The 17,524-nt window shown below is 42.8% G+C and overlaps 2 protein-coding genes across 2 annotated transcripts in view; one reads left to right on the top strand and one right to left on the bottom strand.

The window, feature by feature from the left end:
• Mthfd1 (methylenetetrahydrofolate dehydrogenase, cyclohydrolase and formyltetrahydrofolate synthetase 1) overlaps window positions 1–14,679 on the bottom strand; it is a 68,642-nt gene extending 53,963 nt beyond the window's left edge. Inside the window, exon 1 of the mRNA XM_020170907.2 lies at window positions 14,429–14,679. Coding sequence (XP_020026496.2) covers window positions 14,429–14,469 — 41 coding nt within the window. The 5' untranslated portion in view covers window positions 14,470–14,679. The remainder of the gene's footprint in view (window positions 1–14,428) is intronic.
• LOC141421555 (uncharacterized) overlaps window positions 1–17,524 on the top strand; it is a 122,182-nt gene that overhangs the window by 59,611 nt on the left and 45,047 nt on the right. The window lies entirely within an intron of this gene.

Raw genomic sequence — 17,524 nt, forward strand, 5'->3', positions numbered from 1 at the left:
GTAGAGCATTTGCCCAGCATGTGGAAGGACCTGAGTTCAATGTCCAACATCATCACCCCCCGCCAAAAAAAAAGAATCCAAGGTGTATTAGCTGATGGCACTCAAAATCATACAGCGAATAAATGTAGATGAAGGGTGCTGGTTGTCTTCTTTTTCAGCATTTCCACTCTCCAGGTGCTGTCCTGAAAAACTTCTGCAGGGAAGAACTCAAGCTTATTCCTTTTGCTCACTCTATCCTAGTAATCTGACCGCGGGATAGCCACATAATGCTGAAAGATAAATCAGTGAATTCCACTCTAAATTCAACACAAACTTATACACTATATTCTAATTCATGAAAGACTTTTTCTTGTAAAAGAATTTAACATAAATTATCATCTCTTATAAAACTAAGATAATTTATCAATATACAACTTTTTTTCTTTTCCTTGTTAACATACAACTTCTCAACAATATGATAGGACATCAAGTAAATTATATTATAAATATTCAAAATAGCCAACCATACCCAGTTATGATAGGATTTAAACATGACTGAATCTCTTGGTGAGCCAGTTTCATCATTTCCCTTTCTTCACCTTACCCACCTTAGCCACACAAACACTGGAGCAGCACTCTAACACTTGAGCTACACCTCCAGTCCATTTACTCTGGTTAGTTTTGGAGATGGGGTCTATTTGCCTAGGCTAGCCTTGAACCACCATCCTCCTATTCTCAGCCTCCCAAGTAGCTAGGATTATAGGTGCTGGACTCTCCCTTCATTCTAATTGAGTTACTCCCTCCTAGCTCCCAGCTTTTTACAAAAGCTGACACAAACAGGCATCAAAGTTATGTAGCTTATTTGGACCGGCCTAGTAAACATCAAGAATATGAAAGGGTGAGGCACAGGTAACTCCCACCTGTAACCATAGCTACTCAGGAGGCAGAGAGCAGGAGGCAGAGAGCAGGAGGACAGCGGTTCAAAGTCAGCCCTGGGCAAATATCTGGAAACAAACCCATCATTAAAAAAGGGGCTAGTGGAGTGGCTCAAGCAGCAAGAGCACCTGCCTAGTTAGCATAAGGCCCTGAGTTCAAACCCCAGTGCCACCAAAAGAAAGATTTCCAAATTTTATTTCTAGTTGGTGACCTCTTTTCAAATCAATAGTTTATACAATGATATAGTTCAAAAGAAGAACTAAGAAGCCACTGGGGCTGGTGGAGTGTCACAAGTGGTAAAACACCTGTTGGGCAGACAGGAGGCCCTGAATTCAAACCTCAGTACCACCCCCTGCACCCCTCCACACACAAAGCCACTGGATTTTTTGTCAGTACTAGGATTTGATCTCAGGGCCTTGCACTTGCTAGGCAGGTAGGTGCTCCACTACTTGAGCCATACCTCTAGCGCTGGATTTTTTTTTAAACTGAGATTTTGACCTGAATAGAGAACACAGTTCTCTGTTCCAGGAAATACTAGACTTTCTACTTTTCAGCAGTTCCAGCCTTTGCTGTACCCCCGAATGTCAACCAGACATAGTGCTTGGCAGCTGCAGAAGGTCCCTGGGAGAGCCAAGTTCCCGGCTTCCCTCATACAGAACATTTAGGATAGAAATGCAAACAACAGGTCAAGAAGAAGAAAGTGTCTGTTATCAGTGCTCTACCATACACATACACACACACACACATACACAAAAAGGTGGCAAAGATTTCTGCTGGTTCTCTTTAACCTCACCCCAACCCAAATAAGACTCACACCAGTAATATTACTAGCACAGCATGAAGGAGCTCAAAGAGACCAGAATGAGTAACAGGAAACAATAGTGAAAAATGGACAAACACCTGAGACTCAGTCACCTTGTGAGGTAGGCAAGGTAGGAGAGGATTCACAGATGTAGCAGCAGGCACACAGCAATCAAGTAACTTTCCCAGGTCCAACTGGTAGAAAGAGCAACCATGCAAAGGACCTGAGTAGGCAAATGAGGTCCACCTGGAAACGGAAAGCAGTAACTAGATAAGGTACATAGCCTCTTTTCTGAAAGTGATCAGAGGATTTTGAATGGGGCTGAGATGGTCAGACTTATTTTATGTGTATGGTACTGGGTTTGAACTCAGGGCCTCCTGCTTGCCAGGCAGGCATTTTACCACTTGAGCCACTCTGCCAGCCTGTTTTATGTTTTCTTTTTTTCAGTGTGTGAATTTTATTATTTTTTTGGCTTATTTATTCATTTACTCATATGTGCACACATTGTATTTTATGTTATTTTTGAAACAGGCTCTTGCTTTATGCCAGGGCTGGCCTATGAATGATCCTCCAGATTTCAGCCTCCCAGGTAGCTAGGATTACAGGCATGAACCACTGTACCCAGCCACACTTACGTTTTTAAACGTTTATTCTGGTTGCTGAATTGGAGAGTGATGGCAGAGGGAATGGTGAAAATCAGAGATGCAATTGCAAAAGTCCAGCCCAGAGACAACTGTGCTTAGATTCCAGTGTTGATGCTAAATTAGTAAAAGCAATATAAGGCCAAAATAGGCCATCAGAGAAATACCCGTGGTCGCTACATAGAACTACACATACCAGACTCACCATACACAATGCTATAATCCCAGCTACTCGGGAGACAGAGCTCAGAAGCTCAGAAAGATCATGTTTCAAGGTCAGCCCACGGAAAATAACTAAAACCAAAAACAGCTGGGGGTGTGGCTCAAAGGTAGAGTCACAAGGCCCTGAGTTCAAACCATCAAAAAAAAAAAAAAAAAAAAAGCAAGAACAAATACCAGTAGTGTTTTAACTAAGTTGCCACTGGTATCCAGTGGGTAGAAATTAGGGATTCAACTAAATGCCCTACAATGCATAGGACAGTGCCCCAAGCCCAAAAAATTATTTAGTCAAATAATGCCCAGTGTTGCCAGACACGTGTAATCCTAGCTGCTCAGGAGACAGAGAATGGGCTCAAGGCTAGCCTATCTCAAAAATACCCAACACACAAAAAAGGAGCTGGTGGAGTGGCTCAAATGGTAGTGTGCCTGCCTAGAAAACGTGAGGCCATGAGTTCAAACCCCAGTACCATAAAGAGAAAAAGTGTAACAATAATGGCTAATGTTGAGAAACCCTGCAATACAATGTCATGTTTCAATTATCCTTCTTTTCGTAGGGGCAGAAATCAAGGCGGAAATCATTCATCTCTGTCAAAATTTATTTGAATTTCTACAGACAAGTCATTTACACTGCTGTGTATCAGTATTCTACAAGTTAATGTCCCCCACGTACAGTTATAAAATAGTCCATAAAAGCCAAGGGTGTGCATCCACACAGAACCATATTATCCCTCAGTCATCCAGTATAGCTTTACTCAAAATCTTTTATGACTACTACTATTATTTTTTATGGCACTGGGATTTGAACTCAGGGCCTTGAGTTTGCAGGCAGGTGCTCTATCATTTAAGCCATGCCCCAGCCCCTTTTCACTTTAGTTATTTTTCAAATAGGGTATCCCATTTTTCCCTGGGCAGGAACTGCAATCCTCCTATTTACAACTTCTGTGTAACTAAGATGATAGACCTATGCCACTGCACCAAGCTTTTATTGGTTGAGATAAGGTCTCATGAACTTTTTGCCTGGGCAGATCTTGAACCATGTACCCCTGATCTCCACCTCCCAGGTAGCTAGGATTACAGCCCAGCTCTTACACAATTTTCTTGACAAGATCAGGCATGAATTCCAATCCTATCTGTTTAACATGATAGCTTAAGTTCAAATCTTTTGACATTTCAACATTTTGTCACAGAGGAAAAAAACATTGCTAAAATATACCCTAATGAGGATATTTAAACAGAGCTATGTGGAAGGCAAAGTAGGCAGAAGGAGGTTTTTAGCTACAGAGCTATGAAAAGTACAGAGTGAAAACAAAGCTGACCTTTGACAACAAAAATGCTGAAATGTAGCACAAGGAACACAGAAGGTCTAGTACATCAGTAGTAGAGTGTATGCTTAACATAGACCAGGTTCCTGGGGGGGGGGGAGAGAGAGAGAGAGAGAGAGAGAGAGAGAGAGAGAGAGAGAGAGAGAGAGAGAGAGAGAATGTCTTTACTTTCTGATCAGAGCAAAAATAGGAACATTCATCATTCATCTTCAAAATACAGGGGTTTTCCTAAATAAGGACACAAATTTATTTTCCCCTCCAAAAACTAGATTATTTAACTCAAATGTTTTATTTAATTTGCTTTGTCTCTATTTCGTTTATTTGTTCATTATAACTTTGACACTGCTAAAATGTGCTTGGAATTTTGTTTTAACTTTGTTTTGAGACAGGGTCTCACTGAAGCCCAGGCTGACCTCAAAAGTTTCAATCCTCCTGCCTCAGCTTCCTGAGTACAGTGCTGGGATTTCTGGCATGTGCCACCACAACCAGCAATACTTAAATTTTTTTTTGAAACTTAGTATGTGGTTCTTTGTAAAAAAAAAATGTGATTGTGAGGCCACCTAGTGTTTTAAGAATTACATATATTTCAAACTTCTTGTCATTTAAATCAATTGCTTTTGTTGGAAATCTGATTGTTTTCACAATATTACTTATAGCTAAAAGCTATATTATGGAATAGTCAAAAAAAGTTGATAATAGTACTTTCAATTATTGTGTGTAAGAGTAAAAATATTAGCTGGGTGTCGGTAGCTCACAACTGTAATCCTAGGTACTCAGGAGGCAGAAATCAGGAGGATTGCAGTTTGAAGCCAATCTGGGCAAATAGTTCAAGAAACCCTATCTCAAAAAAAACCCATCGCAAAGAAAGGGCTGGTGGAGTGGCTCGTGATATAGACCCTGAGTTCAAATCCCAGTACCACAAAAAGATTAAAATATTTACAGTAGAAATTATTAAAATTTAACCCAAATATTTATTAAATTTGACAGATACCTCAAATACACATTAGAAACCCTAATGTGAAGAAATTATTTTACATTTCACTGAAAATTTGTAATTCAATATTCTTCCATCCAACTCTAACTCTTCCAAAAACCTAAGAAAGAAAAAGAAAATTGTGTGATACTTACAACAGGAAAGGTAGGTTTTCTGTTTTTTTTTTTTTTTTTGGTGGGGAGGTACTAGGACTTAAACTCAGGACCTACACCTTGAGCCACTCCACGAGCACTTTTTTGTGAAGAGTTTTTTCGAGATAGGGTCTCACAGGACTATTTGCCCAGGCTGGCTTTGAACCAAGATCCTCCTGATCTCTGCCTCCTGAGTAGCTAGGATCACAGGCGTAAGCCACCAGCACCTGGCTAAGGTAGATAACTTTCAATGACTCCTCTAATTCTCAGTGAGAATAAAGGCCATTCCAAATCCATATATAAGGAGACACTAAACTACCTAAGATTCTGGATGAGGGTTTTTCCATCGCAGCTCTACTGACTTTTGGACCAGGTAATTCCTGGTTGTGGGGAGGTCTCCTGTGTACTGTAGGATGCTCAGCAGCATCCCTGGCTTCTCCTCTAGATGCTAGTAGCACACAACCCATTCTCTCCCCACAAGAGATGACCAAAAAAGTCTCCAGACATTTCCAAACACCCCAAGATGGAAGCCGGGGCCACTGGCTTAGAGGAATAAATGCAACTAGGGAAATAAGTTGAATTCATTGAGAAAGGCTTCATAAAATGTAGGATTTTAAAAAATGGATTATATGGTAGAGTGCGTGCCTAGCAAGCTTGAGGTCCTGAGTTGAAATCCCAGCACCACCAAAAAAAAAAAAAAAAAAAAAAAGAGTAAAAATGCATTATAAATTTATTAGAGAAGGATCACAAACAGAAAAGTACCTTCAGAGTCCTAGTGAATGCAACCAAGGGTGGTAGGATTCCTGAACACATGGTCACATCTCCCCTACTCTGACCCACCTAAGGAGGTGGAGGCAGCATGTATTCAGAGTCAAAAAACTAGTGACATTAATAGAGAGTACATTTAGAGTTAGATAAGTAAATAAAACAAAGTTGAGTTACAATGTCAAATAGAGTACAGTATTGCTAAATTTTCCATCTCCTTTCAAAAAGCCAGGCAACCAGATTTTTATGTGCAACTACAGACATAAACGTGTCGAAAAGTAATACAATTTTAAAAAGTAATTCTGCTAGTCAAACAAAGCAAAACATTTGGCTTCTAGGCCACTTTTTGTTATTAGACAAAGTTATGAGACAAGAGGGTAACTCTGAGCATCTTAGATAGAGGCTGTGCCCAACAACATGCCAACAAGACAGAGTTGTTGCCAGAGTGCTTGCCAGCAAGGGCCTCGTTTCCAGAATTAGTCTCACTATTTGAGGATTGTCTAACCACAGACCTACCTATCAGAATTGGTTATGGCTCCAAAGAACAGCTCCAAGTGCCATGCAAGGCCTCTGGACCATGACCCACGGCTATGTCACCTCCACTTGGAGGGGAAGAGCAGGCCAAGAACTCATACACGAGAAAAGCCACACAAAAACTCAGCCTATCTGCTTTAGAGAGATCAAAGGAAAATCTTAGGAAGAGAGGGCTTAGGTCTTAATCGGCCTATTAAATAAGTAGTGACTAGGATTTGATACCAAACCCAAAGCATAGATCATTTATCATGTTAACTCTGCAAGACTGTACAGGTAAGTTCCTGACAGGCTCTGGCAAAATCCTGTATCAAAATGGTCCTTTATCACCTGAGACTCATGGAGCACCAGTAACCCAAAGCTGGACCTGTTCTGCCCATGCTAGTGGAAAAAATGTCTCCAAGACAAGAAAAGTAGCTTAGCCAACAAGGGAAGATGTTTGATTTGTCTTTAGCCCTCAGAAAAAACTCCAGAACAACAGAAGGGATCAGTGTAGGTGTTTCCCTAACAGTCTGATGGATTGACTGAGTCATCTCCTAACACTGAAAAGGCCTCTGGGTGGGGATAAAAGTTTGCATTCCTTTTGGCAAGCAAGTGACAAGCCCTTAGTAAGAAAGGAAAATGCACTATTTTTACTTCACTTATTTTTTTGGTGGTACTGGAGTTGGAACTCAGGGCTTCACACTTGCTAGGCAGGTACTCTACCACTTGAGCCACTCTACCAGCCCAGGAAAATGCACTGCTGAGCCTATGCCACCAGCCTTGGAGCTCTTGGACAAGATACCTCACTTCTGGCTAAAGTTTCAAGAACTGCAACAAGATAGCTTGGTGGCTGAGGATCCTGATCATGGCACCTTTAGCTACTTACCCCTTCAAGGTCAAAGATTTACGGGGCACCAGTGTTAAGGAGGAAGGGGGGCAAACTGCACAGTGCAAGGGGTAATGGGGGCCTGCTGCACTGGGGATCAGATGTCAGAGAATAAGGCATAGCCACACTAGCCTATCCTCTAGGCAACCTCGGGAATAGACAAATTACCACCTTTCCCACTGTATGGAGAGGAAAGTGAGGCCAACCAGCTTTCCCAAGGCCATTCAACAATCCTTGCCCTTCTATCTACCTGAGGACAGAACTCTTTCTCCCAACTCCAGGGGAGTTCTTCATGCTAGGCCAGCCTGACGTCCCTGCTTCCAGAAGATTCTTCATACAAATAGGGGGTATATCAGGGAGGTACACACCTCTGCTCAAAGCCCCACTGCCTGACTCTCCCTGCAAACTCTCCTGATGGATAAAGACAAACATTTTCAGACCATGTCCCCAGTGTGGATTTTTTACTGGGACCATGACCACAGCAGTTGCTGCCAGTTCTGGACTTTGCCACAGCCTGGCTACAACACACCAAAAGCCTAGCTGCACCAGTGGCCTCTTTAAGATTTAGCAGAAGGTCCCACTTCTCAGGAACTCCCACCTGCTCTTATGCATAGGTGCCAGCCAGGACTTTCAAGGTTCCATCTAATTTTGGAGTAGCCTACATTACAGTTTGGAGTTTAATTCAGGATTTTTTTTTTTTTTTTTGGCAGTACTGGGATTAAATTCAGGGCCTCATACTTGTTAGGTAGGCACTCTATCACTTGAGCCACTCCGCCAGCCCTTATTTATGTGTGCTGGGTATTTTCAAGATAGGGTCTCTCGAACTATTTGCTCGGGCTGACTTCGAACCGCAATCCTCCTGATCTCTGCCTCCTGAGTTGCTAGGATTACAGGCATGAGCCACCAGTTGCCAGCTCAGGTAATTTTTTTAAATATAAAACCTACAGGACAAAGAACAGATCTACAGGGCAAAGGAAAAGCTAATCAATGTTAACTCTGTGGTCAAAAAGACTGCCCTTCACTATGTTCAGCAAATTCTTTTTATAGAAATAATTCTTCTAGCCCTGTAGCTGAATGTATACCCAAGATTCCATCTTGATCTTTGATCACTAGGATAAATTCTAATTTTAAGGCTCAAGATTAAAACGTACCAGTTCCCATGTACAGCCCAGATAAACACAAACATCTTTGTTTATTCAGAAAGTATTTTTCCAAGCACCTATTTATTAAGACTCACTGTATGCCAGGAGTGCTCTAAATGCCTTATAAGTGATACCTCATTTAATTTTAACTGTGACTTAGGTGTCATTACTACCCCAATATACAGATGATGAAGCAAAGAGGTAAACTAAAGTACCCACTGATCCACAGAGGAAGGAACAGCACAGTTTTTAGGCTCCAGGGCTGCCTACCACCTACAGGCAACTTACAAATGTATCCAACTTGCCTGCGCTCAACCAACAAAAACTCAGAGCACCTACTCTGCCTGCCAAGTGGCAAACCACCGGTCTTTTTCACCACCAGTCTTTTCAGAAAGGAGAATTAGTCAAAAAAAAGGCTCCTACTGGAGACTGCAGGCTTAACTGTAGTGAAGGAGAGCTGAACAAATCACATAAAACAGAAGACCCCACTTTGAAAGGCACACATGAACAATCAACCCTTTCTCATCTAAAAAGGCAAACAAGGGCAGTTCTTCCAACACTTACATACACTCTGCTCTCCCTTTGTATAATCACCTCCCTAACCACTCCCCAACTTGCTTTTTTTTTTTTGAGACAGTGTCACAGTATGGCACCCATGCTGGCCCGAAACACACCATGGGATTCATACAAGGGCTGTCACAGCCGGCTCCCTTTGAATGACTCATACTCCTGCCCAGGGTGAGTTTCAACACCAAAATCCTCCACTCACAGTCCTCCCTCAGGGCCATCCCCATCGACCCCAGGGCAGTCATTTACGAAATGGTGAGGTCAAAGGCCCAGGCTGCATTTTTGTTTGTGTGTAATGGGATTTGAACTTAGGGCCCCAAGCCAGCACTTGAGTCACTCCACCAGCCCTCTGGCTGTTTTTGTCAGGAGCCTTTTTCTTCATAACATTAACAGGCTTACAGCCCCTCCTTCCCATCACTTTTACAAAGAATATGACCTTAACTTCCATATTTAAAACTGCAACTCCCATGCCACAGAAAGTCTGTGTTTCTCTTTGGCACTTCTCATCACCTCATCTATCTATACCCATCAGTCAGCAAACTCTGTGAGGGTAGAGATTTGGGCTGTTTGGTTGCTGTAGGTCTCAGAACTTTGAAGATCACCTGGCATACAGGAAACACAAAGATACTGAGTTAAGTGAGTAAATATTCAAAAGGACACATACTTGCCTCTAACCCTCCTCAGATACTCCACTTGTTAAGTTCAGGCTGCAACGTTATAAACTCCCTGGAAGGGAGAAACTAGGAGCATTACTTCCAAGAGAATAATTTAGCAAATCGATCCATCAGGATTTCCCATAAGAGTAATCAGAGAAGAAATGTGGAATGCTGAACTTTGTTGATGCCCTGGATTCCAGGAAGATATAAAGAAAGAGTAAAGATAAATATAGGTCAAAGTCTGAGATGGCATTTTTGACAGAGTGGGAAAATGGCAGTGAGAGGAAGACAGCTATAAAAAAACAAGTGAGTTGGGGCCAGGCATGGTAGCTCATATCTATAATCCTCACTAGATAGGAAGCAAAGATAGGACAGCAGTTTGAGACCAGCACAATACAAAAGTTGGTGAGACCCCATCTTAAAAACAAGCCAGGCAAGATGGTCCATGCCTATAGTCTCACCTACTCAGGAGGTAGAAGTAGGAGAATCAAGAGTTTGCAGTCAACTGGGGCAAAAGTTCTGCTGGACCCCATGTGAAAAACAAACTAAAAACAAAAGGACTGGGGACAAGATTTAAGTGGTAGAGCACTTGCTAGGCAACTGTAAGGCCTTAGGTTCAATCCCAGTACTGACAAGAGAAAAAAAAGGAAGCAAGAAATATGAGTTTATGAAATTTCTTTTTATTCAGTAGTCAGTGGCTGACAGAGTGAAAACCACCATGTGCAGGGTAAGCATAATTAGACCTTGGTCCTAGTTGAGCCCCAGTCATAATACAGCCTAGCAACCCTTGGCCAAATTGCATTACTTTTCTGGCTTAATTATTTCCTGATCTGCAGAATGGGATGCTGGGAACTGGATTGGAAAACTGTGACTATGAAACTTATGAGCTATCTTTCCCTTTCACCCTCCAAGGAAGAAATTTTTACAATTTAAATGCTGTATTTTGGGAACATGATTGATTGAGAGGAAGAAACTGCCCAGGGCACCTGGGCCCTGTAAATTTGTTCCCAGAAGAGTTCCAAAAGTTGGTGGCAGCTAAGGGAGCTGATGTGCAAACCTGGAGACTAAGGGGCCCTTTCCTGCAGACACCAGGATCCCTGGCTGCAATGGAAATTCATTTAGCTTTCCTCTCTACAGAGTCCTTGGACCAGCAAGAGGAAAGGTGGGGACACCTTGCCAAAGCCTCCACTTGCAGCCTAACCTGCTCACTTATTCAGAATACCCCGCCCCCCCCCCCAGCCCATGGCCCAAGGGGCAGCTGCCTGCTGCAGCCTCAGCACTGAGCGGCTAGGACTGTGCTACCCTGTGAGCCAGGCAGGCCATCTTCCCTTCTAGGGCTCCTGTTCTGCAGGATTGGGAACAATGAATATCAGCTCCTAGAGTCAAGTTCTCCAGGAAGGTCAAGTGCCAAAGTACAGCTGTGTCCAAAAGAGCCAACTCGGGAGCACATTAAAGAAAAATCTTGGGGCCGGGCTGTGGCTCAGTGCAGAGCACTTGCCTAACAGGTGTAAACACTTGCTTAACAGGAGCAAGGCCCTGGATTTTAAAAAAATAAATAAAGAGTGAAAATAGAAGGAAAAAAAAAAAGATCTCTGTAAGCACAAAGGACCTTAGTCTTTCTTTCATTTTAAGTATTAATGCTCTTTTACGAATTGTTGCACTGATAGGAACTGGCTGTTCATTAACAGGACAAGGTGAAAGGTTAGCTATGGTAACTTCTGAGCAAGATGCAGAGAAAGAGAAACTCTTCCAGTACTTGGGACGATATTTTTCCAGAAATGCTCTTGGTAACTATAGCCAATTATTGACACCCCATCTTCAATGATGAGAAGTGGATCTAGGGCTGGTGGAATGGCTCAAGTGGTAAGAGGCCCTGCTTGCTAGGCAGGTGCTCTTACCGCTTGTGCCACTCCACCCTTTTTTGGCTTTTTTTTTTTTTTTTTTTTCAAGCTTTTTTGGCTTTTTAAGACAGGGTCTCACTACACAGCCCAGGGTATCTTCAAACTCATGATTCTCCTGACTTAGCCTCCAGAGTACTGGGATTACAAGGAATAACCACCATGCCTGGTAAAAGAACTGGATTTATATAAGTGGTCCCAACCTTCAAGATGTATTAGAATCATACAACGAGCTTTAATTTTTTTTTCATTGAATCCTATAGCTTACTGCTAGCAAATCCTATTAAATCAGCATGGAATGGGCACCAACCATTGATATTTTTCAAAAGTTCCTTTTGAGGGTTAGATGGTAAAACAACCTTTGAAAGATTGAGAATATCTACCCAAACCAATCATATAGTTCTATTATCTTACAATTCTTTTCTTAAATATACATACAAAAGAAATGTGTGTATTATCATGTTCCACCAAAAGACACATAAAAGAATGTTCATAGCAGCACTACTCAAAACACCAAAAACTGAAAACCCAAATGTCCATGGATAAATAAACAGGTGCATGTGACAGAATGCACTGCAGCAGTGAGAGTGAATAACTATACGTGCAACACAGAATAATCTCATAAACACAATGCTGACTAAAAGAAGCCAGACACAAAAGACTTACACTGCATAATGCATTAATACAAAGTTCAAAACCAGGCAAAACTACTTTACTGTGACAAGTCAGGATAATTCTATGATAGTGGTATAGGTGTGGTGGTAAACACCTGTAATCCCAGCACTTAGGAGGCTGAGGCAGGAAGAGAAACAATGCAGTTTAGCAAGCAACATGTTGAAAAGACTCAAACAAAGATACAAAAATAGCTAACATGTACATGAAAAAATATTCAAAAGCCTTAATCATTAGGGAAAAGCAAATTAAAAACCACCACAAGACATCACCTCACATCCCTTAGGATGTCGATTACCAAAGATAGGGAATACTAGTACACTGTGGTGGGAATGTGAATTAGTACAGCCATTAAAGAAAGTATGGAGGTTCCTTAAATTAAATTAGTACTACCACATGATCCACAATCCCTCTCCTAGCTACATAACCCAAAGAGATGAAATCCCCACCTTGTAAAGATGTCTACACTCCCACCTTCAAGCATCATGCACAACAGCCAAGATATGGAAACAACCTACCTAAAGGTCTGTCAACAGACAAATGGATAAAGAAAACATAGACATACACACCACGGGTTATTAGCCTTAAAAAAGGAAATCCTGCCACTTGCCACGATATGGATTGACCTAGAGGTGATCATGCTTAGTGAAGTAAGTCAGATACTATAAGAAAAATATTGCATAATATCATTTGTATGTGGGAATACACACACACACACACACACACACACACACACACACACACAGTTACAGAGTAAAACATGGAGACAGGTGGAAACCAGAAGATGTATGTTAAAGAATACAAAGTACCAGATAAGTGGGATGAACAAGTCTAGTGCCTAATGTGCAACAGGAGGACCACAAAATAATACTGTAGTAGTGATTTTTGTTAAGTAATCTCCAAATTCTTGTCAAAAAAAACCCTATGAAAGATGTATTAAATTTCTTCATTACAGTAATGAATTCATTATATCATGTTGTAAATCTCAAATATACACAATAAAGTTTATTTAAAAAAAAAAAAAAAGAAACTGGTCATCGTGGTATGTCTGAAATCCCAGATATTCCAGAGGCAGAGATCAGAAAGATTGTGGCTCAAGGTCAGCAAGGGCAAAAAGTTAGTGAGACCCACCCCCCTCAACAAATAAGTCCAGTGGTGGTATCCACACTAGCCATGGAGGAGGCATAGGTAGGAGGATCACCGTCCAAGGTAGTCCAGGACAAAAACGAGAGACCCTATCTAGAAAAAAAGTTTAACACTTATGAATTAAGTATTGCTATTTCTAGTCCAAAAATCTGGGGTTATTTCTCAGCGATGTGCAAGATTCTCTACCTCTCCCTATCTCTCCATCTTTGTTCACCTTCTCTACCTGCCAGGAATCAGTCACTTTGCCCCCCAGGGGAGATTTCACCACCTGTGACTTTCTAACTCACTCAAAAACCTCTAGTTACAAAGTTAGGAGTTACAGGACAATTACTGTTGCCAGCCACAGCAGTTACTAAATAAATGGTGATGCCAAAGGTCCTAAGACAACATTCAGTAGGGTCACACAGAATACATCCTTCCCTCTGTGTATGCACAATGCCCTGGGTTCAACCCCCTGTATCCTCCTCGTACAAAAGAAAAAAAAAAGGCAGATATTACTTCCTGGGAGTAAATGTGGCAACCATACCCACGAGTTAAGGATCAGATCTGCAGGGATGCAGGAATGGAACAGGCAGAGGTCAAGTGAAATGTGGAATACTGTCAGGTCTCAGGAGCCAAACAAAAACAATAAATAACTTTAGGGCCAGGACAGCGATGGGTGTTAAAGAGAAGCACGAGACTGAAGAGAAAGGAAAAGTTAGACTCTGGTATAATGGAAAATGCTATGGACTGGAAAGAGACCCTCTGTCACCAATCAACCTTGTCCAACCTTGTCACAATCTACATTTCCACGTTAATAAAGGAAGGGGAGAGAAAGGATTTCGAGTTCTAACGGTGGCTCTACAAAGAGCTCCAACCAGACCATCTCCCTGCAGAAGGTTGCCAGCAGCTGCACTTTTGGGGATTATAGTCAGGCCAGGGCTTGGCCCCAAAGCATAGGCACCTGAGCAGCCACATCGGCAAACCCAGGGCCCCGGGAGTATTTCTCCTGCTGCAGGAGACTGGTTTTCAAGTGTTAGGGGCCAGTCGATGTCCTCCCTCCCCACCCAGACGACCTGACTCCTACACGCGTCCCTCCCGCAAAAACTGGGTCCGTGGGGACCTGTACGCCCTGCTCAGGGCCCTCAACAGCAGCCCAACAACAATGACAGGTGCTTACGCGGAGACCACCTTCCCGTTCAGGATTTCCGCCGGCGCCATGGCCTTTATTACTCTGCTGCCCACGACCGACACCGACAAAACCGAAGTTCCACTCCCTCTGCGGCCGCGCGTGCAGCCCAACACACGTGTTTAGCGACTGCCCTGGGGAAAAACGTGCTACTACGCCTGCGCACTGCGGCTGAGACGGTGCGCGCGCGATCCGGAAGGAGCTGTTCCCTCAGCTGACTTAGAGCGGAGGGGTGAGGGGATTGCCAGAGCAGAAGAGCAAGAAGACCAAGAAAAAAAAAAAAAGGTGACTAGTTGGCGGAAATGATTGGCTGGTGGAAAGGACCCGCCTTCTATTGCAGCCAATCAGGGCGCGGAGATGGGGGGCGGAGCCGGGGCGAACCGCGCGGGAAGGCTCTCGGGCGCGGAAAAAGCCTTTCCGCTATCCCTCGGGTCTTTGGATGCACGTTTCTGACAGCGCAGGCTTTGTTTCGCGCGTTTTGGCCGCTCCTCACGGGAGCTGGAAGAAACGCTATGTTGACAGCCGATATATTTTGAAGCATGTGGGACGGCTTCTGAGTTTCTCTCACACCGGCGCCGCCAGACTGGGGTCGGGGCCCAGCGGTTCTAATTCTGAGGGTCGGGGTGGCTCCTGTAACTTCGCGGTGCTGGGGATCGAACCCGGGGCCTCCTGCATGCTAAATATGGGTACTCCACTGCGCTGTACCGCCACTCTGTATTTTAGCATCTGAAGTTTGTACACTTGAATACATTAATACATACAAAGACATAATAATATAATCGTAAATAAGGATCTCTGAACACATACCCTCATATTGTGTTTTACCTGAACGAATGAAACTAGGAAAATCGAACAAAATTGCTAATAAATTGCAGGTAGTGAATCTTTCATGTCTTACGTGACGAGACCGTTTTTTGACCGTCTCAGCTGTTTCGCCTGTTGAGAGAGATGCCCAAGTCCCATTTTACAGATGGGGAAATGGACCAAAGGATAGCTTGTCAACGCCCAGGCTGGGAGAGGCCCCAAACCTGTATGCCTCATTTCTAAATCGATTGCCTTTGCCATCCCAACAGACTGGCTTGCAGCTGTGAATGACCTGGGCGATTCAGTCACTCCTTGAGCAAATAACTGATGAACAGCCACTGTGCCAACAACGGGGCTATGGATGCTAGAAGTACCCTGCTGGACTCTTCCTGTCCTCAGCTCATTCCCGGGGAGAGACTATGATCAATTCAAGAAGCGCAATGTTAGAGGGGAAGACGGGCTGTTTTGTATTTATTTATGTGTTTATTTTACCAGAACTGGTGGTTGAACTCAGGGCTAGGGAGGCCCTAACCACTTACGCCATGCCCCCCCACCCCCAGGCCTTTTTGCTTTGGTTATTTTTGAGCTAGGTCTTGTTTTATGCCCAGGCCAGACTGAACGGAGATTCTGTGTAGCTGGATGACACGTACATTCCACCATGCCAGTTTTCATTGGTTGAGATGGGGGTCTCTCTAATTTTTTACCAGGATAAGCCTTCAACCCTGATCCTTCCAATCTGCACCTCTCAAGTAGCTACGATTACAGGCTTGAACCACAGTACCTGGCCAAGACATGCTTTTTTTTTTAATTTATTTGCAGTGCTACGGGGAACCAAGGGCCTACTACATACTAAACAAAAAGCCCTGTACCACTGAGCTATAGCCCCAAAGACAAGCTGTTTCTTAAAAACTGGCAAGCTAAGAAGATAGATGGTGATAGAGGGGAAGGAGAGAGACTGTTTTGTTGTTTTGTGTATTTTTTTAATTAGTTTTTTTGCAGTGCTAGAGATTGAACACAGAGCCTCACACAGGTTAGGTTAGCACTACCACTGAACCACATCCCCAGCCCAAGCGATGGTTTAGAAGTGTAGTAAGAGAAGTTTCTCTGGGAATCTGACTTGAGAGAAACCTGAATGAAGAATTAAGAGAGAAAGCAAGTATTTGGTCTGAGCAACTGGGCAGATGGAATTGCCATTTTACTTTCCTGTAGAAGGACCAGGTTTTCGGGGAAAGACCACTAATTAAGTTTAGATGTTTTTACATGCCTCTTACACATCAAATTCCTAGAATATTTCCATATTTAGAATTAAAGTAGATGAAGAACCAGGAGGAAAGACTGAAAAGGAAGGTCCAGGTGAAAACCACAAGAGCATTCTGTCTCAGAAGACAAATGAAGAATGCATTTCGTGGAAAGAAGAGTAATTAATTCTGTCAAATATTAGAAACTGGTCAAGTAAGGTAAAGATAGAAATGACCATTTCATGGATAATAGAAAGACAAAATATTTAAATACTTATAATGGCAGTTGCCATCAAAAAGTGTGTATCCTCCCCTGTTAGAATAGCCATCATCAGCAACACCACTAACAACAGGTATTGGTGAGGATGCCGGGTGCGGGGTGGGGAGAGAAGGAACCCTCTTACACTGCTGGTGGGAATATAAACTAGTACAACCACTCTGGAAAAAAATTTGGAGGCTACTTAAAAAGCTAAACATTGATCTACCAGCAATACCACTCTTGGGGATATACCCAAAAGAATGTGACACAGGTTACTCCAGAGGCACCTGCACACCCATGTTTATTGCGGCACTATTCACAATAGCCAAGTTATGGAAACAGCCAAGATGCCCCACTACCGATGAATGGATTAAGAAAATATGGTATTTATACACAATGGAATACTACTCAGCCATGAAGAAGAATGAAATGTTACCATTCGCTGGTAAATGGATGGAACTGGAGAACATTATTCTGAGTGAGGTTAGCCTGGCCCAAAAGACCAAAAATCATATGTTCTCCCTCATATGTGGACATTAGATCAAGGGCAAACACAACAATGGGATTGGACTTTGATCACACGATATAGTGAGAGCACACAAGGGAGGTATGAGGATAGGTAAGACACCTAAAAAACTAGAAAGCACTTGTTGCCCTCAACACAGAGAAACTAAGGCAGATACTTTAAAGCGACAAAGGCCAATAGGAGAAGGGGACCAGGAACTAGAGAAAAGGTTAGTTTGAAAAGAATTAATTTAGAAGGTAACACACACGTATAGGAAAGCA

The sequence above is a fragment of the Castor canadensis genome, chromosome 3 (genome assembly GCF_047511655.1).
Source record: "Castor canadensis chromosome 3, mCasCan1.hap1v2, whole genome shotgun sequence".
Classification (NCBI taxonomy): domain Eukaryota; kingdom Metazoa; phylum Chordata; class Mammalia; order Rodentia; family Castoridae; genus Castor; species Castor canadensis.